This window comes from Rhipicephalus sanguineus, chromosome 2, assembly GCF_013339695.2.
Source record: "Rhipicephalus sanguineus isolate Rsan-2018 chromosome 2, BIME_Rsan_1.4, whole genome shotgun sequence".
Lineage (NCBI taxonomy): Eukaryota > Metazoa > Arthropoda > Arachnida > Ixodida > Ixodidae > Rhipicephalus > Rhipicephalus sanguineus.
This window is the reverse complement of record NC_051177.1, coordinates 49,140,706-49,163,053: the sequence shown is the minus strand read 5'-3', so window position 1 is coordinate 49,163,053 and position 22,348 is coordinate 49,140,706. Positions and strand designations below refer to the sequence as shown.

General features: G+C 45.8%; 1 protein-coding gene across 1 annotated transcript in view; it reads left to right on the top strand.

The window, feature by feature from the left end:
* Positions 1-17,965, top strand: part of LOC119381161 (uncharacterized) — a 40,016-nt gene extending 22,051 nt beyond the window's left edge. The window contains exons 5-10 of the mRNA XM_037649124.2: positions 413-472; positions 6,588-6,671; positions 10,381-10,528; positions 13,919-14,094; positions 14,801-14,991; positions 17,828-17,965. Of these exons, the coding sequence (XP_037505052.1) occupies positions 413-472; positions 6,588-6,671; positions 10,381-10,528; positions 13,919-14,094; positions 14,801-14,991; positions 17,828-17,837 (669 nt within the window). The 3' untranslated portion in view covers positions 17,838-17,965. The remainder of the gene's footprint in view (positions 1-412; positions 473-6,587; positions 6,672-10,380; positions 10,529-13,918; positions 14,095-14,800; positions 14,992-17,827) is intronic.
* Positions 17,966-22,348: the final 4,383 nt, after the last annotated feature.

Below are 22,348 nucleotides of genomic sequence, written 5' to 3'. Positions count from 1 at the left end.
CATTCTGTAATCTCTTGTCTAAAATTTTCTTGCGCTTAGTAATATTGAGCATGAACACTGTACGCGCCCTCGTTTGAAGGTTGCTTTATGTCTCCCTATTGAACATGGAGTGCCATCTAATTCAAGCTCCCACGTTGTTGTGCATTCTGATTTACATTGAATGATCTAGCGGGTGTATATCTAATGAACTCTTGACGGAATTTCTCAGCTTTTTATGTCTCTTAGCGTCGCCGTAGCCCTAATTACAGAGAACGGGCTTATCTGATAGCGTAAACTCATTAAAGTTCACATCGACGTCTTCGCGACGCCTCAGTTTACACCGACGTCAGCGCCGCCTCCGGGGCATTTATTTCAAGGTTGGCAGCTTCGTTCAAGTTTCCACTTATCAGCTGTTTTTTTTTATTTCTTTCAGCGGGTTAATCCCTTCGTAATCGCCATGTACGTCGTCGACTACACGCTGTGTTCCATCAATGTAAGGACTGATTTCTTTTCTGTCTTTTCATCATTTTAATACTACTCAGAGATTGTTTGACGTATCTTGCGTGAAAGAAATTTCTGGGTCATAAAGCACAAATGTGATCCGGACGCTAGTGCAGCTCTTGTAAACACGAAAGAGAAAGAAAGGAAATTTCTTCTTTATCTTATCTAACATTCCCCCTTTCCCCCTCATCACGTGAAGGGCAGCCAACCGAGAGCGTGCTTGGTTAATCTCATCGCCTTTCCACTTCGTTTCTCTCACTGTCTTTCTATCTCTCCTTTTCCATCTCAGACCCGTGCTGGACAGCTGTACGCCACTCTGCGCCGCTCCGAAATGTTCAATTTTACTAAAAAAACAAACAAACACGTTTCTCAAATATCTATAAAACGTGTTTCGTTTACATACTTAGGGCACTTCATTTTGGCCATATAACCTTTTTCATCAATTTGTAACTTTTTTGTTCATCCTTTTTTGTTGAACATTTTTATCCCAAGCTGCGAGTGTGTGTTGCCGTGTATTTGTCCTTATTAATTATTTTTTCTCTCCCTCTCGTTCACTCCCCTCTCCCCCCTCCCCCTAGTGCAGGGTAGCATATCGGATACTATAGCATCTGGTTAACATCCCTGCCTTCCTGTTCACTCTCTCTCTTTCTCTTCATCTCATGCCAGTCACACTTTTTGGCTTTTTGCATAAAGTTTTATTGAGAGAGAGAGAGAAGGGAGAATTTATTTGAAGGCAGAGGGGTCGGCCTGAGCTAGTGCACTCTAGCCTGCTACTCTGCGCAGGGGAAAAGGGGAAGGGGAAAGAAAGGAGTGATGAGGGGTGATGATGGGGAGAGGAGAGATGCGTATATACAATAACCACGTAACATAGTGGTTTCGCTAGAGTCCGGTATCCAGTCCTGTGCTCTTAAGAAAGCCTATGACAGCCTTGATAGCCTTCTGACTTCACACGGTATCCAGCCCTGTGCTCTTAAGAAAGTCTATAACAGCCTTGATAGCCTTCTGACTTCGCACGGTGTCCAGCCCTGTGCTCTTAAGAAAGTCTATAACAGCCTTGATAGCCTTCTGACTTCACATGGTGTCCAGCCCTGTGCTCTTAAGAAAGTCTATAACAGCCTTGATAGCCTTCAGACTTCACACAGTGTCCAGCCCTGTGCTCTTAAAAAAGCCTATGACAGCCTTGATAGCCTTCTGACTTCGCACGGTGTCCATCCCTGTGCTCTTAAGAAAGTCTATAACAGCCTTGATAGCCTTCTGACTTCACACGGTGTCCAGTCCTGTGCTCTTAGAAAGTCTATAACAGCCTTGATAGCCTTCTGACTTCACACGGTGTCCAGCCCTGTGCTCTTAAGAAAGTCTATAACAGCCTTGATAGCCTTCTGACTTCACACGGTGTCCAGCCCTGTGCTCTTATGAAAGTCTATAACAGCCTTGATAGCCTTCTGACTTCATACGGTGTCCAGCCCTGTGCTCTTAAGAAAGTCTATAACAGCCTTGATAGCCTTCTGACTTCGCACGGTGTCCAGCCCTGTGCTCTTAAGAAAGTCTATAACAGCCTTGATAGCCTTCTGACTTCACACAGTGTCCAGCCCTGTGCTCTTAAAAAAGCCTATGACAGCCTTGATAGCCTTCTGACTTCGCACGGTGTCCATCCCTGTGCTCTTAAGAAAGTCTATAACAGCCTTGATAGCCTTCTGACTTCATACGGTGTCCAGCCCTGTGCTCTTAAGAAAGTCTATAACAGCCTTGATAGCCTTCTGACTTCACACGGTGTCCAGCCCTGTGCTCATAAGAAAGTCTATAACAGCCTTGATAGCCTTCTGACTTCATACGGTGTCCAGCCCTGTGCTCTTATGAAAGTCTATAACAGCCTTGATAGCCTTCTGACTTCGCACGGTGTCCATCCCTGTGCTCTTAAGAAAGTCTATAACAGCCTTGATAGCCTTCTGACTTCGCACGGTGTCCAGCCCTGTGCTCTTAAGAAAGTCTATAACAGCCTTGATAGCCTTCTGACTTCACACAGTGTCCAGCCCTGTGCTCTTAAAAAAGCCTATGACAGCCTTGATAGCCTTCTGACTTCGCACGGTGTCCATCCCTGTGCTCTTAAGAAAGTCTATAACAGCCTTGATAGCCTTCTGACTTCACACGGTGTCCAGTCCTGTGCTCTTAGAAAGTCTATAACAGCCTTGATAGCCTTCTGACTTCACACGGTGTCCAGCCCTGTGCTCATAAGAAAGTCTATAACAGCCTTGATAGCCTTCTGACTTCACACGGTGTCCAGCCCTGTGCTCTTAAGAAAGTCTATAACAGCCTTGATAGCCTTCTGACTTCACACGGTGTCCAGCCCTGTGCTCTTAAGAAAGCCTATGACAGCCTTGATAGCCTTCTGACTTCACACGGTGTCCAGTCCTGTGCTCTTAGAAAGTCTATAACAGCTTTGATAGCCTTGACTTCACACGGTGTCCAGCCCTGTGCTCTTAAGAAAGTCTATAACAGCCTTGATAGCCTTCTGACTTCACACGGTGTCCAGCCCTGTGCTCTTAAGAAAGTCTATAACAGCCTTGATAGCCTTATGACTTCACACGGTGTCCAGCCCTGTGCTCTTATGAAAGTCTATAACAGCCTTGATAGCCCTCTGACTTCATACGGTGTCCAGCCCTGTGCTCTTAAGAAAGTCTATAACAGCCTTGATAGCCTTCTGACTTCACACGGTGTCCAGCCCTGTGCTCTTAAGAAAGTCTATAACAGTCTTGATAGCCTTATGACTTCACACAAGTCATCATCCCCACAGTGCCACCGTGGACGCTGAACAGAGACCACTGGTGTCCCTTCATATACCCGGGATTACGAAGAAGCGTCTTGTTCCTTGTGATGCGCTCAAACACGTTTTATTGACAGTTTCATTTAGAGCAGCTTCTTCCTCTAAGCACAATAAAGCTTACGGCAAAGTAGCCTATACAGTTGCTTATCACGAAATTCGCTGTTCTGCACAGGTGGTACCTATTAGTTTGCACTTACCGCACGATATTTATTTATTCTTTTGTTACATGATATCTAGTGAAATCGCCAGAAAGATTTCAAGTAGCCAATAATATCTGCCAAAAAAGTTAGTTTTTTTCTTGTATTAAAGCTTACCTCATACAGCAGGTACTTGTGTCTGTGTACTATCTTTTCTTTTAATTATCACGCCAATATTCTCCGACGTTCCTTTAATTTTGGCTTTTGCGGTAGTCGCGCTCTTCATAGTGTTGCATTAAAATCATTTTCAAAGCTTTCTTCTTCGAAGAAGAATAGGCTTTTCCCGACAACAAAAAGTTGAGGCCTCCGAATCCTTTATGGTCGATCCGTGCGAAATTGGCTACGGCTTTCTTCAGCTTGCTGCCGAAGAAATCATTGTTTTCATTTATTTTGTTTATGATATTTTTTTGCTCCTGTGTCTGGAGGGGAAAACGGTAAGCGAAAGCGTTGAGAGTGGAGTACTAGCATAAAAGCCCAGCTCTTTGTAAGTGAGTTTCTTGACGACGTTCTGTGCAGAAGCGTTTTTTAGGTCGATTATACCCTATTGGGCACTCGGGATTTGATTTTATACGATCGTTCAAACACCTCCCCCCCCCCCCAAAAAAAAAGATGTTCGTAATGCAGAAATAGCACCTTTCTTCCCACGTTAAGATCGGCGCGGAGGCGCATGAATTGTCTATGCCCCGCTTTTGGTCTACAGGCTTTGGGACAGCGAAGAAATTTCTGTTTCTGAGCTGTAAAACTTCGAATATCCTTTTGGTGAGAGGTAAGCATTCTAATATTGCGAATATATGTTAATAAGTGATTTTCTCGCTTTTTTATATAGCTTTCTGTTTGTTGGTTGATTCACAAAGCTGTCCAGATTAGTAGAATAAAATTTTCGTTTCTATAGATGCATAAAAACACGCTGATGTATATAATGACGTAGTTTCGAAAGGACTCATTCATGCGTGAAGTACTGACTGGAAAGTTTTGCGTCTATATTGTTGCCTCGTTCAAAATAGATTTAGAAGTCCTATTACCTTCCCTTCCCTTCCTCTTAGGCGCCGCCCCTCCCATACTGATATCTTTCCAGCCTGTTTTTAGTTTTACGTGTAAATTTTTTCGCTAACACCACGGCTCTTCACATTCATATAGAATAGGAATATTAATTTTAAGCTGGACAGAAAGAAAGGCAGTTAATGTATATTTTCTTATTTATGCTGAAACCGAGATAACCACTTCGATTACTAACGTGGAACGGTTTCAGATCAATAACTGCGAATAGATGATTGCTACAGCGACCGAAATCGTTTAGAAGAGAGGTCATATAAGAAGACACAAAAGCCATCGGCGACGGTTTCCTGGCCTTGAACAAAATTTAGCAATTGCAGAGTACGGGTACAGTTTCTGTCTGTCCATATTCAATATAGGGCCGCGTGGAGATATCGCGATTGAGCGTGCTACACGATTCGATCGTGCGGTCTAATAATGCAGTAGCGAAACGGGTACGAGGTCTCGGAGTTAATTAAAATTCGGCCGAGGGATGTGACCAAATCGAATAAAGGCTTAGCCGTTATACATTCAATAGGCGAATGACACGCCTGACCTCCAAACTTGATGAACTTCAGGCCAGGGATAAAAAGTAAAGACACAGACCAGAATATTACAGGTTGCCTGACATGTAGTAATCGACCTAATTAGCTACCAAATACGCAGACGAGGACCGAGATAAGTCACCAAAATATTTTATAATGAATGCGGTGCTCCGCTTACGAATTGGCTGTAATCACTATACGAACTCGGTGCGTCGAAGATCTGCGCACGTTGTTGAAGGAAATATTGCTGATGTCACCAGATGTTCACTTCGTTTTTCTTTTTGTTTCACGAGTGAATGATTGGTTTAGTTTCGTGTGACTTTTGTGCGAAGCTTAGCCATTACGCTCGCGGACGTTAATTGTCAACTCCGCGTTTTTCCGACATTGGTAAAACAGCGGTAGGTTTTACATAAAACTTGATATCGTCAGGATTAGAATCATTAGAAAATAAAAGGTGGAATACGTCTTTAATAAATCTGTCGGAACAATGGGAACAACAATAACAAAAAAGAAAATGGACACATGGGCACAAGCATGCAAACTGAGTGAAATGCGCAAAGAGCTTATCAAGACATGTCGCTGAAGAACGTTAAGAGCACTTCGCAGGTGTCGGAAGGTCTTACGGTTCAAGGAATGAACATGAATGAAATTTCACAGAAATTTTCTATGGCAGCTTTTGAAAAACAAACCAGCTCAAAAAATTGCACGTTTAGTATTTTGCAATACTTCTGTTATAGAAAGGCACATTTTATTTCACGTCCAACAATGTATATACATTGTCGGTCGTGAAATAAAATGTGCCTTTTCAGCATTTCACTTGTATTGAACATACTGCGCATTCAATAACGTATTTTTTCTTTTTTTACACAGAAATCTGCGTGGGGTTATTCAGGCACAGCTGGCTTGTTTTTCTCAACATGCTTCTTAAGATATTCACTGCTCTTTAGAGATTACCACGGTCACGAGACCTTGAGATGTCACATTAGCAGTCGTCATGTGACATTTTAGCAGTACTTCGCGCTCGTTGTTAACCCACAAACACACATAACTGAATGCCGGAGTTTGAGCTCAATTCTCTAAAAGGCTAGCAGAAAACGCCTTTAAAAATCTACTTAACGTTTCTCGATGTACAGGATGTGTCGCATTAACAGGATGAACGTCGTCATTTGCATTTGCTTGCTGCCCATCATATTTCAGTTGCTAGGGCTTGCGTAGATGCAATGTGACTTTATTTTCAAAACATCGTCTTTTGCTAAAGACAAAACATAGATGTGCTACTGGGAAACTGGCTAACATTTTGAAATTTTCCTTCTTGGTTTAGTCAGTGGCGTAACCAGAAATTTTTCCGGAGGGGAGGGGGGCGGGTTGAACCCCCCTCCCCTCTCCCTCACCAAACCTCTCCCCTACCTGGCTACGCCAGTGGTACGAGTCATCTGTATATAGAATATGAAATCGTTGGTGAATTACTCGGCGATAGGGTGCCAAATTTTTCTTGTTTCTACATTTTTACAGATATACGCCATACTGTGCGTGCTTTCTCAATACCAGGAGTACGCCGTGGGACGCAGGGCCATGGGACAAAAGAGTCGCGCAGCTGTAAGTTGGAAAGAAAGGAAGAAGGTTTATCAAACGCATCGCGGTATTTATTGTGGCCTAACCTGAGAAGATGACGCCATCTGCTGTAAACAGCATGCATTAGGATGCGCGCGTAAGGCGGCTGAACAATGCGAAGCCGTACGTATACTGACAACTTCGACTGGTTTCATTTTGGCGTCGTCTTTTGGAGGACGCAGTAATCGGGACACGACGATAGCTCGGGGCTGCTCTGGTCTTCTGAGATGCAGGTATAGCGCGCGGTGCATTATCGTTAGTGCTCCGTGTTTTCGGAGTTTATTTTTGTTGAAATTCGGAGGGTGTTTTTCGGAGTTAATTTTTTGGCGGAAATTCAGTATTTATCGGAGTTTATTATTCGTAAATCCCCAATTCTCAGAAATTCGGAGTTTAATTTTGCATTATTCTGAATATTCCAATATCTAAGTTGGAATGATATCTGAACGCGAAAACATCAGAAGCCACGAAGCGTATTTTAGTTGTCTGGAAGGCTTGAACACACAAACACATATACACACATGCACAAATACTTGAGCCCAAATCACCTGCGTTTGTGCATTTCAGAACCTGAAAACTTGTTGTAATAGACGCAAGTGTACGTTACGAGGTCAGTGTTGTCCGGCGCGCCCCAGTGCCACCAGGTGACTTTATATCAAGATGTCTCGCGCTCCAGCGAGCCCTACATATGTTGACGTCTCTCGCTCAATGCGTGACGAGTTCTTTGTTAAATGTGCGATGGGTGTGGTCTACGAGGTACTGGTAACATTAGGTAAAGTTTACATCGGCCAAACCGGCCGATGTATCAATAACCGCTTAGAACATGCCTTTTGATAAAGAATGCAGCAGGGTCACATTGGCCGTTAAAACCGGAGTTTATCGGATAAATCCGAATTGTCAAAATTTCATTGGCGAGTGTTTAACGGATTTTCAAGGATTTATTCGAAAACACGGAGCCCTAATTATCACTTTTACTTCATTTCTGGGTGAACCCTTTGTCAGTGCACCGTAACCGATCACGTCCATTAGCATTCACGTGTAATCGTGATACGCTCCTACGTATTATACCCGAGCCTTCTAATTAGCGGTAGCAACAGTGCATCAAGAAATGTTTTGAAAAAGTGCTGATGGTTTTCAGCGGATTCCATAAGTCTAAGCCATCAACTTTTCGATGCATCACCGAAAATCGGTAATCGGCATATCTAAAAAAAAAATCAGCGCAAAAAGTCGGCGTTGACACAAGAGGTAGAGAGAACACGCCACAGCTTTGATGGTGCTTCTTGTGTCCGTGTCGGTTTTTCGAGTTTTTTTTTTTTTTTAAACATGTTCAAGAGCTCTCACCAACTGGCCCAGCTTTCGATTAACCTGCAGTACCTTTGTTTTCGTGTTCACTCAAGAGTAGATGTAACGGACCCATGTGAGCGCGTGACCGGGACCGTGCCGAAAGCAAGCTGCTGGATATTCCAAATGTATTGGTAACTGCCGGCAGCCCATGCTAGTTTGTACAAGTAGAGAGAAAATTGTTTACGCGAGCCTCATATACGAACAGCGTTACATTAAGCGGCTATGGGACATCAGGTGGCCAATCCCGCTGTTCATAGTTTCTTTTAAAGCCGTTCGCTCCGTTCCCTCTGCCTTTGCATGACCAGACGATCAAGAACCCGGCAACTGCGAAAGTAGTTTTCGTCGTATCAAGGAGGTGCTGTACGTATCATTTCATAAGAACCGTTCGGGCTTAGACGTGGGCGCTAGTTGAGAACCACGAACGAGGCACGTGTCGTCTACCAGCTCCTGTGAATTGGAAGCTATTCTCCAATGGTATCGCTCGGTGGGAAACATCAAAGCCTTTCACTATACTCTCGGAGTGATTCAATGGCTTTATGTCAAGCTGCGTCAGCGCACCCCATATTGCCTTGCCGCTTGAGATTGCCGCTTGCAGATTTTCACGCTGTGTGCACGTGCGCTCTAGATTCACCGCGGCATCAACTGGAGTACGGGCCAGCGTGCTTGAGATGTTTTGAAGAAGTTGTAGACTACCGCTGGGCGGTATACGCTACTTCGTGTTTGCTCCTCCGTTAGTCTTCTCGTCCCCTTCAAAAGGACCGGCAACCACCACCAACGTGGTATGAGATCTTGATGGAATTGAAAAGACCGTGATTGGCACTGATGAAATCGAGCGTGCAGTTCGCGTTTAACGAAGGAATTATAATTTTAAATTGGCACAGGCAGCTGGCTAAAAATGCTCACTGACGCCACACGAAGGCGAAATCTTGGCACTAGAGCTGGACGTTGACCATGTAACCGCGGACTACCGGTATGCTGGCCACAACCTGACCGGTAAGGTTTGCGCTGCACGAAGGAAAAGAAACCCAAAATTCGGGCAGATCCCACTTATTGCGGGAATCGATTTCACGCGAAGCCGTCCGCGAGTAGCTGCAGCGCTGGGCTATAGCCTGTTGAGTCACAGTACATATGTAAGTGTTTGTGTGCACTGACATCGCACAGTACACGGGCCTCTACCATTTCGCCTCCATCGAAATGCGACCGCCGCGGCCGGGTTCGAACCCGCGACCTTCGTGTCAGCAGCCGAGCGCCGTAACCACTGATCCAGCATGGCGGACTAAGTGTTTGTGTGCTGCATTAATACCGCCAACCATAATAAACGGTATGTCTTTCTTATTATTAGTCCACGCAATGTTAATGTCTCTCAGAGTGTTATCCGGCATAGCATTCTGCGCAAAGTTTTATTCCATACAAAGTTTTCAATGTACTAGGTTGATATAGATTGCGAATCCCCAGTGGCGCATTTCCGCATACCATCTTCCGTGGTATGCGTGTATGAGCCACACAAGTCATGTTATTATTGCGATAGCAATTATACGGATAGTATCGGCTGGTTTTTGCCGTCGCTGCCGTCATGCACCGTATATGTATAAGTATGTGTATATATCAAAGTCCCAAAGAAAAATAATTCAGAAAAATGCTTCCGCAGCGCGGAATCGAACCAGTGACCTCTCGCTCCGCAGCGCGTGGCGTTAACCACTACGCTACAAATCGCAGATCCTTCAGGTAGCTAACGGCGAGCGTTATATACACACCCTTTACCGCTGGCTGTACTCAGAGACGGCAGGCGCTTATAATCGTTTCTTCATTACCAGCGAGATGGCGCGAGGAGCGCAACGGGCGCATTTAAAAATCGTCGGCCAGCTTACTCGCTTCTAATATTTGCGCAGGGAGAACCTTGCCCTTCCGCTGTCTGCTCGTGCGGTAGTTGCTGCCGGGGGGGGGGGGGGGGGAAGGGGCGCAGATGTTTCTGCAGCGTAACAGCGCGTCCATCACGGGCCGCTTTTCTTGCTATCGCATTCATTGCTTCGCCCTTGCGGCGAAACTGACTTTTCATGGGGAAATAGCATGTCATGACCTGTCAGTCATGTTCATCATACACTCAGATAGATAGATAGATAGATAGATAGATAGATAGATAGATAGATAGATAGATAGATAGATAGATAGATAGATAGATAGATAGATAGATAGATAGATAGATAGATAGATAGATAGATCATAAAGAAATGCTTCTGATATTTGGTGGTCGGCTCCATGAAATTTCGCCTCAGCGCTACTCATTGTATATCCCTTTACCCATTATCGCTCTAATTTTTTCCCTTTTTTTTTCATTACACATCAATTCCCACAGCTTCCTGTGCTCTCCGGCTACAGCAGTCGTGGGGACCGCTCGAAGTTGAGCAGCGTGGCTACTTGGCCGAGTCGCATGCAGCCACAGTCGAAGCAGATCAGTCAGACTTCGACCAGCATGGTGACCCAATCAACCGTGCCCAATGGCGGTGAGTTGCCACACAGAACAAGGTGTCTGATTAAACGAACTGCATGGGTAATCCTGTAAAAATAAGGAGAATAGATTGAGCTGCGCTACAGTGATTTCTCAAAATATCGTTCGGACTCGATCAAGGGCCCCGACACAACCTCTGAAAATAGAAAGAGCGAGCGCGTTATTCTCTACCGATGTTTCCCGTCTTTTCGGCACAATCCGTGACGCCATCAGTCTGTTCACGCGGCGTCATGAGGAAATAAGATCTCTACTGGTTCATATACGAGAACTATCAGTTGCGAATTGTCTCCTACCCTGCTTTGCCATGCAATCTAACGCCCGTTCTGGCTTGTCTTGCAATGACTATCGTGCGCGATCAACTGACTTCACTTCGTTTTGTGTGTCTTCGACTGTGCAAGCGGAAATAGCAGCGTGTAGCCGTAAAGCGTGAAATCGTGATAGGCTCAACGCTTAGTGCTGACAGTGTCCACGTGTTTCATAGAGAAATAAGTTGCGAGGAGGAGATTGCGCTTGTAGGAAGGGTAGTGAAGGCGAATAAGAAACCACTCATTTGAACACGCAGTGGTTTAGGGCCCTTTAAACATGGTGAAGACAACTCAGAGGAGTATGCATAGGCGGTCCGATTGATAACTTTTTGTTCCTGTTGTCTTCCTGCTTAATGGTTCGAATTTACATGGCTTTAACATATATGGTGAACAGAAACATAACACACAAACTGCAGGATCTGAAGGAGAGTATTGAGCTGCGCTAACCCGTTCTTCTAAACCTGAATTTAGCATTCTTGCTCTAACTAATTTTTTTTGGTATTTCTTATACTTTTCGTTTCCTTTTCAACTAGTCACTCAAACGCTGTATTTACTGACTTGCATATATGTATCCACAAAACATTCTAAGCAATCTTGATGATCTATCTCGAAACAAAGCACTTGCGTAATCAAAGAGCTTTGCGGCAAGAGCTACGCAGAAACTTAACACCACCACAGATTCTGTTTCAAAATTCGCGAAGTTCTAGCTGCCAGTGTCTTCTACACATCTACTCGCCGTGTTTTGGGTATTGTACCCCTTGTTCGCGCTGAGAAAGATACAACTACCGTAAAGAAGGAAAAGGAGAAAAAGTCGAAGCGGCCACGTGGATGAACCTTTATTGTTAAAGGGGGGGGGGGGAGGAGGGGTGCTTGGCAAACGGGAAGCCGGATGAAATTCGACAAGGCCTCTTCACTAGAGACGCCGTCTGAAAGACGAGTGCTGGCTTTTAAAGTCGGCAAGGCTGGCAAAGCTCAGGCCGCGCGGTCTTCGCTTGCTTTATCGACGATTTCTCTGTCCGTCTAGCGTTTGCAACTGCTTCTAGTTTTGCAAATATGTTCTGAAAGCCTGCATTTCGCGTTTCAGCCAGGAACCCGGTATCGATGCGGACGGCGTTTCCGGCAGTATGCGGGACCGTCCTTTCATTTCGTCTTTAATTCGTAGCACGTTCGCGGTAACCAATGCGCCTTGCGACTTTTCTTTCGGGCAGTTTGCAGTGAAACTAATCAATAGTTTCATTTAGGTGGTCTGCGCATCGTCGTTCGTGCTGCTGCACGTGTGCAGGTTCGTTGCGAAGTTCTTGTGGGTTGCCACGCTTCGTACCACGCCGGATTGAATACGCCTTTTTGAAGTTCTTGTATCAATGTCTCTGAATATACCTTTTCGTACTGTACAGCCTCCAGGGGCGGTGACAGGATCTTTTTACGAGGGGGACACCCACGACAAGCAAGTCAAGTTCCTTCGGGTGGGAAACGGGGGAAGAGGCGAGGAACTTGAAACTTATGCGTTGTGTTTTGATGTTTGCTCTTGGGAGGGCAAGGGGGGGGGGAGGGGGCAGGCGAAATTCTTAGCAGCATTCTGCCTCCCCCCCCCCTTCTTCTGGCGTCGCCCCTGACAGCCTCACACAAAGATTCATATTACTACGCGATTGAGACCATTTTGCCTACATTTCTTCTGAGGTGTCTGCTAGTCGATTGAGGGGAAAAGCTTATTATTATGGAAATTGTAGGCTCGCATGCACTCGTATGCACAGAATCAAAACTAAACAAGCGATAAAGAAAACCGTTGCTCCGGTGAGTTGGCGAAGCCTCTTAAATAAGGCGAGCAGTGTCTGCTGTGTTGTGCAATCACAAGTTCATGAAAGAGTGCCTTAAGAATACAGTGAAACCTCGGTGATAGGATCACAGCTCATACGAATTTCGCGGTGATACGAATTTTTCGCTGGTCCCGGCCAAGGCCCATTGGCCTGCAGTGTAATGGAGTACGGTTGCTGCGCACCGATTTTCTCCCAGCGACGTTTGATACGAACGTACGCTACCGCCCAGGTACGAAGAGGTGCTGTCCGCGCTGTCGCGGAGGACGCGCCAAGCACGTGCAAGCGCGGTAACGCAAGCGTGGGCATGCGCGCCGCACCGCCAAATTGTCAGAATAACGGTGTAAAAAAACGCTTTTCTTACGGTCAGAATAAACCTTCAGAGACGCGTCACGGCCTCCGACATTGTGTGCGCGAATCTTTGAGGCTCTTATGTGCCTCCGTGTGCCTTCGCGTTTAGATTACAGAGGACATTAGCGCCATGCTTTTTTTTTAAAGCGTCGACACGGGCTGCTCTCGTTGTACTGCGTTTACACGTGCCTACCTCGTGCATCAGTCATCCCATGAAAGTCAACATGAACGTCAACATGCGCGACCGGTGAGGCTGCACTTGTGCGCGCACGGCCGTAAATCTCCCAAGAAAGCATCCCCAACACCTCCGCGATAACAAATCATAACACAGGACCGTGGTTCGGTCATTTTGTGGCCTAGACCCATCGCGTCAAAGCGCTTCTTTTGTTACTTTCACGGCAGTACTCAGGTGTCATGCAAAAAAGCATGCTAAATTTGGAAAGGGGCTACTGCTGTCGCGGGTCACAACGCACCTGGTTCATTAATTAAATACGCGCGTACGGGCCGTATATTTACGAGTGCTGGTATGATTGCCGACCACTAAAAACTTAAATGACAATCATTCCGGGTTCTTCCTGACGTTGCTGCGCCGTTGAAAAGCAAAAAATGAAAATGTACGCCAGGTTTCTTTTGTCGCATGCTAATTTTCCATGCTTTCTGGTGATACGAATTTCGGATGATACGAATATTTTGGGGGGTCCTGTCAGATTCGCATCACCGAGGTTTCACTGTAGTGCAATAGAACGACAGACATCAGCACCCTGTCGTTCTAACACCGTCCTATGTCTATAGCGCTGTTCATTCCCGTCGTAATGCGTACCAACATGCCCAGTTAGGTGCAATGCTGCGGTTTATAATTCGGGCAATTCTTTAGATTTTGTTCTCACGCGCTGACATTGCACCCTATTTCTCACACAGACACAGCGGCTGGTGCCGGAAGCAAGCTGTCTCCGCATCGGGGCCTTCTTGAAGCGACGAGTGCTTTCGCGGCCGGTCCCGAGGAGTTATCGAGCGGCCTTCACATCTCCACGGCCGAAACGTCGCTGCAGCCGTCAGGCGACGACACCGACCTTCAAGAGAACTCCTGCGTCCTGGTAAGAACCAATGTTACAATGGCGACATCAGCAACGTTGGTACTTACCACGAGGACGGCTTAAAAACTCTACGAGGAGTTAGATAACTTTGGGGGGCTACTCATAAACGCAACTGCCGTGAAAAATAACAATCACTACCTCTCACTCTACTAGATGTAATAACGATAATGCCGGTTCTACTACCACTGCTACTGCTGCTGCCACTACTACTACTACTACTACTGCTGCTGCCACTACTACTACTACTACTACTACTACTACTACTACTACTACTACTACTACTACTACTACTACTACTACTACTACTACTACTACTACTACTACTACTGAAATCACATGATAATTTTCCTTTTTACTGCATAACTATACAAACCGCAGCTGGAGCATTCTTACTCGGGATAAGTTGCCAAGTGGTCCTGTATATATATTTTATTTATTTATATTTAGCAACATTAGGTAGAAATGAAGCGTTAAACGCCGTCGATTACTGCTATATTATTGACAAGTATGAGCGCAAACTTCACTACTGACATCAACGCTGCACATACCGCAACTATGTGCACACTGTAACTAGTACGGACGGACCTGTGTTCAGACGCTCAAGAAGTCACTTATCGAGTACTTTCGTAATATATATATATATATATATATATATATATATATATATATATATATATATATATATATATAATGTTTTTGTTACCAGGACGTAAGCAAGGCGGAAGACGATGGAAACACGGAGAGCAGGGCGTTTATTGCTGACGCAAGAAGTGCGCGCGGTGCCGTGGCCAACCGCGACTCGAACCACGCACTGGTTGTCCCCGTGCCCGAAACGCGACCACTCCTGGAAGTAACCAGCGCCACCTACACCGCAGGAAGTGACGATGGTCAGGACAAGTAAGCGATTCTCTTTTGCCCTATAATACCTCTTGCCGAGATGACTGCTTACGTTGGTAACTGTTTGTGTAAAACTTCACCGCAAATAAGAATAAGATGTAGCGAAGCTTTGGTTTCAGCTAGTTCGTTATACATACTTAGGTAAACATCTAGGCGCGAAGTAGATGAAACCCTCAAAAAGTGTCATAGCGCTACCGGACACTGACAAAGACTCGTCCCGCTGTGTCTTCCTCGTCCGTGCGTGGTGGCGCTTTGACGCCTTTTGATGCATTTAGCCAACTAGCCCAAAAAACCACGTAGACGGCAGCCGCCGCGGTGGTCTAGTGGTTATGGTGCTTAACTACTAACACGAAGCTCGCGAGGCCGAATCCGACCGCGGCAGTCGCTTTTCGATGAAGGCAAAAGGCTAGAGGCCCGTGTGCTTAGATTTATTTGCACGTTAAAGAACTCCAGGTGGTCGGAATTTCCAGAGTCCTCCACTACGGCGTCTCTAGGCTATCGTGGTTTTGGGACGTAAAATCCCAGCAATTATCATTATTAAGCAGATGAGGACAAAGAAGACTGTGGACAGGACGGGCACCAACGGGCGTGCCCTTCGCTGCTAGATATTTGTGTAAGAATAAAATATATTAAATAAAGCAAACCGTGAGGAATAGCCGCTTTGTGAGACTGCCACATCACGAGAACGTCGCTCTTCTGAAGTATGGGGTATACAAATGTGTGCCGGTTGGTGATTTTCGCATGTGCAATCGCTTCCCGCTGTAGAAACAAGGTTAGTACGATATTACTGTGTTAAAAAAAAAGAAACGTGGTAGTCCTTATAGGAGCCAGAATTACAGCCACCCATGTCGTATAAATAGGCAGAGCGCGAGTTGCAAGACTTTTGTAGTTTCAGCTTAAATACAAAAAAACCAAAAAACAAAAAGAAACAACGAAATATCTGCGGATGTGTTCCAGTATGAACAATCATGTACACAAAGGAGCAAAACTCTACAAGCGGGCTGTCACGTGTCTTAAGGATCTCTTTTTTTGTCGTTACAGTTCAAAATCCACCCAAGAATGTTCCCGTTATCCGGCACTGTTATTTCGTTACAGCCCCCCAGCTTTGTTCAAATTATTCACTATATCTGAACTTTGTGCGGAGTCCAGCGTTTTTTTTCTCCAGCATAGGTGAATATAAAGCAACAGTACGGCACGAACTTCCTCACGAGAACAGATACTAAAATTAATATCAGCTTAAAGACACATACGTGATGCCCGCAATATGGTTGTCGATTTGGGATACTACTAGCTGACGGCCAGCATGGAGCCGATGAAACGCATCATGAGGGGGAAAAAAAGTATGGATTATTAGCTAAGTGAAACCTCGCGAGGAGTTTGGTCGTGCGATTGGAGAATACGTAAGGTAATAGCCGTATCGTAACTTTTAAAGTAAGCTGCGCTTCGAAACAAAAATTCCGTACTCCGTCCAAGGCTGCCCGCAGTAGTAGTTCGATTGACATTTGATACCTACGACATCACCGACTGCCTTCACCACACCGAAACCGCAGCGGGATTTCCCCTATGAGCTTCTCTGCAGAAATAACGCAAATATCTCGAGGCCGTTGACATTACCGCTGAGAACAATGAACACTTTGGCGAGAACATGCACCGCGTTGCTCGAGACAGACTGCGGACGTCAGGCATCGGGGGATGGAAATCTCCAGAGAGTCACGTATACGCTAGCTGTCGCGACATGGCGATCGAACGGCTGTTACTCGCTCACGTTTGCAAAGACGTGCACTGCCCAGTATATGCCTCGACCGATGTGTGCAATAACTCATGCACGTAGAAAAAAAAAAGAGATACACGTGGGGGTACAACGGCCTCACTTTTCGATCCGAGGAAGAGCACCAGCGAAGTATATTCGGCATCTCAGGTTTACGACACTGTTGTTGTCCGTGTGACGTCAAGAGAACTCGGATCCAATGTTCCTCCATTATCCTACGCTGTTCGCCAGCTACGTTTAGTAGTGGAAGCTCATTTTTCCGTGTGAGTACGCTTGTTCTGTCCAAGTGTAAACACGATTACGAAATTGGCAGCTTGCCCTTCTTGCAAGGTCACATTTCGAACAAAGCATCAGTAGCTTATCCCATCTATTCCTTCCAATCCGGACACGTTTGGGATCTCGTCTTGTCTCGAGCGAGTTCACTTGAAAGGCACTCAAGAGGCGTATGAAACGCCTAAATATTTAGAAGACTGAAGGACGTTGACCTTGCCGTGCGTGAATGCTTAGCAAGCAAGTACTGAAGCGAAATCGAGATATTGGCGGCGACGACCACTATAGGTTCTCACACTGCCTTCCCATGGCGTCATCAAGGTATAATAAGCCTACTCAGCACTTGTTGTTAGCCTAATGTTAAATGAGAGTACACGAACATTTTGCAGGCTCCGGAAACTCGACACATCTTTGAGAGCTTCTGCATAAAAGCAATTGAAACACCCTAAAATTAAGTCAATGCATATTAGTGACTGTTTAAATAGCATTTAAGTGTTGGTACATGCATACTCGTACACGAAAAATTGGCAGCGTTGATTAGAAAATGCAAGCATTTAAAAAGTTCAACGAACGAAGTGAAACTTCGCTTTTGTAAGTTTTGCAAGCCATTGTAAGTTTAGGGCAGCCTTTAGTAGTCAAATAGCGTCAATTCCCAATCAATCAATCAATCAATCAATCAATCAATCAATCAATCAATCAATCAATCAATCAATCAATCAATCAATGTAACGACCTTGCATACAGCTAGGAAACCAGTGCCACGTCAATCTCCTTGCTATGTGCTTCTTGTCTGTGCAGTCACGTGTAGCCGAGGCGAACGACATCGCCGGGGCTCCAAGCAACAGCTGAGATGGGCTGAGCCCAGCCGTCTTTGTCCTGTATAGAGACGTCCGTGCATCCTAGGAATTTCATATCGTCCCACTAGTCGGCATCAAAGCTTCTGTATCCCGATGCCACGCCACACTGAATTTACTACGGATAAAGCAGCGCCACGCCACACGAACTTGGGACGCCGGACCTGACTACCGTAGCGGTACGTGGGTTTCCATCGCAGTTTCCGCTTTCTCTTACCGAACCAATAAAACTTAGAGAAAATATGAACAAAACAGTATTACCGGAAAGTAAACTGTAAGGAGAAGCAATCTTCAATATGTTTGTCTCCAGGTAAACAAGCCTTTTATATATGTGTCTTTTCTTTCCTTTCGTCTTTTTCTCAGACAGGTGTTTTCCGTTTGGACGACGCGGGTCAAGGCTGGCCAAGTTCGATGTGACTCCCACCCGTGTGATTGCCTGATAGAGAATGATTAAATATAATGCTTTGTTTTTTCTAGCAGAGTCTGGTTCTTTCGCGTGCATGACAGTTCAGATCAGCCCAGAAGAAAACATTGTGGCGGATCTTGAAGGTTTCGCACTATAACGAAGAATTGAGGTCAGAAGGTCGAATAATTTTTATTTTCTGCACCATAATGTGCAGCTTTATCTCTTCTTAGTCCACAGTCACCGTTATCGCGCTTAATAGAACCAAGCGTTTGTTTTCGAAAATAAAGTGACATCTCGTGATTCTTAGGTAATCCCGTCTGTTAATCTCTTGTTTTTCAACGTGCGTATGTGAAAGCTTTACATTAAGATGAACTTCGATTTCTGCGGAATGCCTAAGATGTGGGGAATAGAGAGGGAAATATATGAAAAGGAAACGCAGGGAGGATGAGTTCACTCCACACTGCACGCTTCAGCCGGACTGATTAGCCGTATTCAATGTCCATGTGCTTCGATTTGTCAATTAATTTGCTCTCGCGCTGCCAGCTGCCGCCCTCCTGGTTAACTCAGTTGAGAGAACAAGCGCTCTCAAACAGCGTTGGTCCCGGGTTCGAATATCAGACCAGGACAAACTGTTCGTCACCTAAGAAGCTGCTCTTTCTGAGATATTCTTATGAATTTCTTTGTAGCTTCGGGCTACAAGAGTCTGGATAAGAATTTTTCTTTTCAGAGCTGGTGATTATACGTAATTTTTCCGCTCTTTTGAGGCGGTAGAATGTAAAGCTTACGGAATTCTGGCAATATTTTTTACTGCTTTGTCGTAAAGTTGTAGGCGTAACAGTTGAGTTTACTGAAATATTGAAATGCTCAAGTTCAATGTGACAGCGTCTCACATTCCTACGGCGTATGACTGTAATATCTACGCGACAGCACTTACACGCAGTACGTACGCCACACTCAGAGGAAATGATCTTTAGACCATGGCTGCACGCGACGGAAGCTTGCCAAGCGACGCGGGCATTGCATCTAGCATTGCTCTACGCATCTTGAAATTGACGTGACAGCACTGATCGATCATAGGCGTACTGGACAGCAACACGTGTTCGCTATCATAGTACGTCCCTCATCTTTGTCCTCCCTTCTCTCTCTTTTTCTTCTTTAACCCCCTTCATCCTGCATTTTGGGTGGTGAATCAGACGCGCATCTGGTTTAACTCCCTAACTTCCCTCCTTCTAGCCTTGTTCGTCCGAATCAATATAGACCCTGCTTCCGGCAATTTGCCTTCCACCGGTGAGTAAAGGAAAGCACAAGGCAGCAGTCGTCTTTCTCTGTCACTGTGACACACCAACATACACAACGTGGACGACTGACGTATACCTAAGGTTGCGTTGACTCACTTGCTCTTCGTTCGCACCAAAGCCGATTCGCCTTCTAACAGTGATTTAGCGCCACTCGTATGAATGCGATGCTCTGGAAACACGAAATGATGCGTAAATTGTCGCCTTCATGTGAATGCCATTATATTGTGCGCACGGAACGCCGGGCCGGGCTCATGGGCGTCGGCAGGATTTTGTCTCGAGGGGGGCACACCCGTGTTGCATCGTGAGGGGGGGGGGGGTGAGGGGGTGGGTAGCACTTGTGGGCGCTTCAGGGGAAATGTTGGCGTGGCTTGGGGGGTGGGGGGTGGAGCAAGTGCTCCATTTGCACCCCCCTCCCCGTGCTGACGCCGATTGCCTGGCTCCTCCACGACTTTTTAAGGGGTGGAGGGCAGCTCCCTCTTTGTCTGGTGGCCAGCAATATATGTACAGAGAGATATATCAATTGCAAACACATGCATGCATACAAGCACACCATGCAGGCTGAGTCGTGAGCAATGTTTATCGCCCCTTTCCTACACCCCCCCCCCCCCCCCCCACCTCGGTTTTGAACGAGGAGGGCCGTAGTAGTGGTTACTACTAGGGAAAGAAAAGGTCGCGCTAACTTCTGCAGCCCTTAAGGAAGCAAGTTTCATCCCGACAAAAAGAAGAAAAAGGCAGTAAGAAACATACTGAAAACTGGCAGCGCAAACAAACGGGACACAGAAGAGGAACACAAACAGGCGCAGACTGAAACTTGGATTTATTCACAGAAGATAATATATACCAATATATATTAGATAATATATGTTTGCGCTGCCAATTTTCAGTATGAATCTATACCAACTTGCCCGCCTTTCAACACTTCTGCAAGGCAGTAAGAAAATAAAAGAATAGAAGGAGATAGCGGAGCTAGGAGATTTTGAACAAACATGGGGAGCAGGCGTCCGCACGTCTGCCACCTAGATACGAAGCCTTGCAAGCAGCCCTCATGCAATCAGCGGAAGTTAAAACACTGCCCTTGTTCCACCACTGATGCGATTGAGCGTAGTATTTATGGTGCGTACCTTTCGCTTCGCCGTTTCTAAAACTAAACAGACTCACCCTCCCTTAATGCACTCCAGCCCTTTGCGTGTCAGCCGCGCACGCACTTACGATAGGGTTGGTGGCGCAGATGGGATTAATGTGCCTCGAGCGTCTCTACGATTGCTATCGCAATAAATTTAGTGACGTTACTAAAATTTCTCCTTTGTCCTCTAAAGGCAACAAGTACATCGTCAAAGTTGATGCTGTCGCCGTTGAAACGCTTAAAAAATTTCCGTTCCTACGCATTCATATGGGATCTCCAAGCCAGCTGCACAATCACCCTCACACAGAAAACAAAATTCTACGGCACTGGTCCACCCGGACTTCAACGTGAGCCGCTATGAAGGCGTTGATGCGGTTTCTTAGAGAAAACGGTCTGGACGGTGGCACATTGCGACTGTTCACTGTCAATGTTGCTGTGTAGTACTTGGATAGTGCCATTGTTATGACTTTTTAGTGTCGTCATTGACTTCTCCTCTCTCATTGTTTCAAGCCTCTTTCCCCTTCCAATGTACAGGGTAGCCAGCCAGAGATTCCCTCTGGTTAACCTTCCTGTCTTCCTTTACCTCTCTCTCTTTCTGAAGGTGACGTTTTGTTTTAAAGAAGCAACCAATCAGTTTTCATTAGTCGAAAGAAGGACAGCAGATAACAAGGAGTAGTATGGTCTTGTCGCACAAGGCACAAAAACTGTAAACATTTGTAGAGACGATTGACGTCTTGAGTCGCATGGAGATATTTCAGCTGGTAGTCGAAGGTGCAGTGGTATTGGGACAATAATCTTGACCTTCACCAGCCCAAAAGGCCACCAGTGCAACGTTTAAGGGCGATGTGGGAGGGGAATTGGGAGTGGTTATTCTTGGAAAGAGATAAGGTTCGTCATCTTTCGCAGCCTATAGGTAAACACGGCTCAGTGCCACCGGGAAAAGGAATAGGGGATACAAGAATAAAATATAGGAGAGACCGAATTCTACAAAGCTATGTGAACGCCGTTGTGTGTGCGTGCGCCTATCAATATCTGTTTGCCAATTTCCCATTTCTTTTTCTTTCTATTTCTCTCGCTCAGAGTGCAGGATAGCAAGGAAGGAGCAACACAGCTATCCTTCTCACCCTTCCTTGAATCCTTTTATCTTTTTGTTTCGTTAGTAATCTGTCTGGTAATGGTAAGCATCACGAGGGAGGCAGACTCTTCAACTGTAGAAAAATAAAGGAGGAAAGACAGACCTGCAGGTGATGTGACGCCATCCTGCTACACCAAGCTCTCCAAGGGATGACAGAATATGGAGTACAAAAGCTCACAGGGTCCTTTATGCATTCGTCTAAGACGACTCGAAGCTGAAAGCCTTCTTCTTCTTTTCCTTCTCAGTCGACGTATTGATCCTCCCCCGCTCCCCCCCGAAAGCTTTCCGCACCTAACGTGGTTTTGCGCAGCCTCCAGGATCGGAGGCGTTGCAAGCTTTCTGCACCTCACCTGGTTTTGCACTGCCTCCATGATCGGCCCACCTTTGACCAAGCGACGGTGTCATGTGATGGCGTCATCATGTAATGTCACCGTATGTGACGTCATGATGACGTCGCAATATCTATCGATATGTGACGTGACGCCATCACGTGATGATGATTT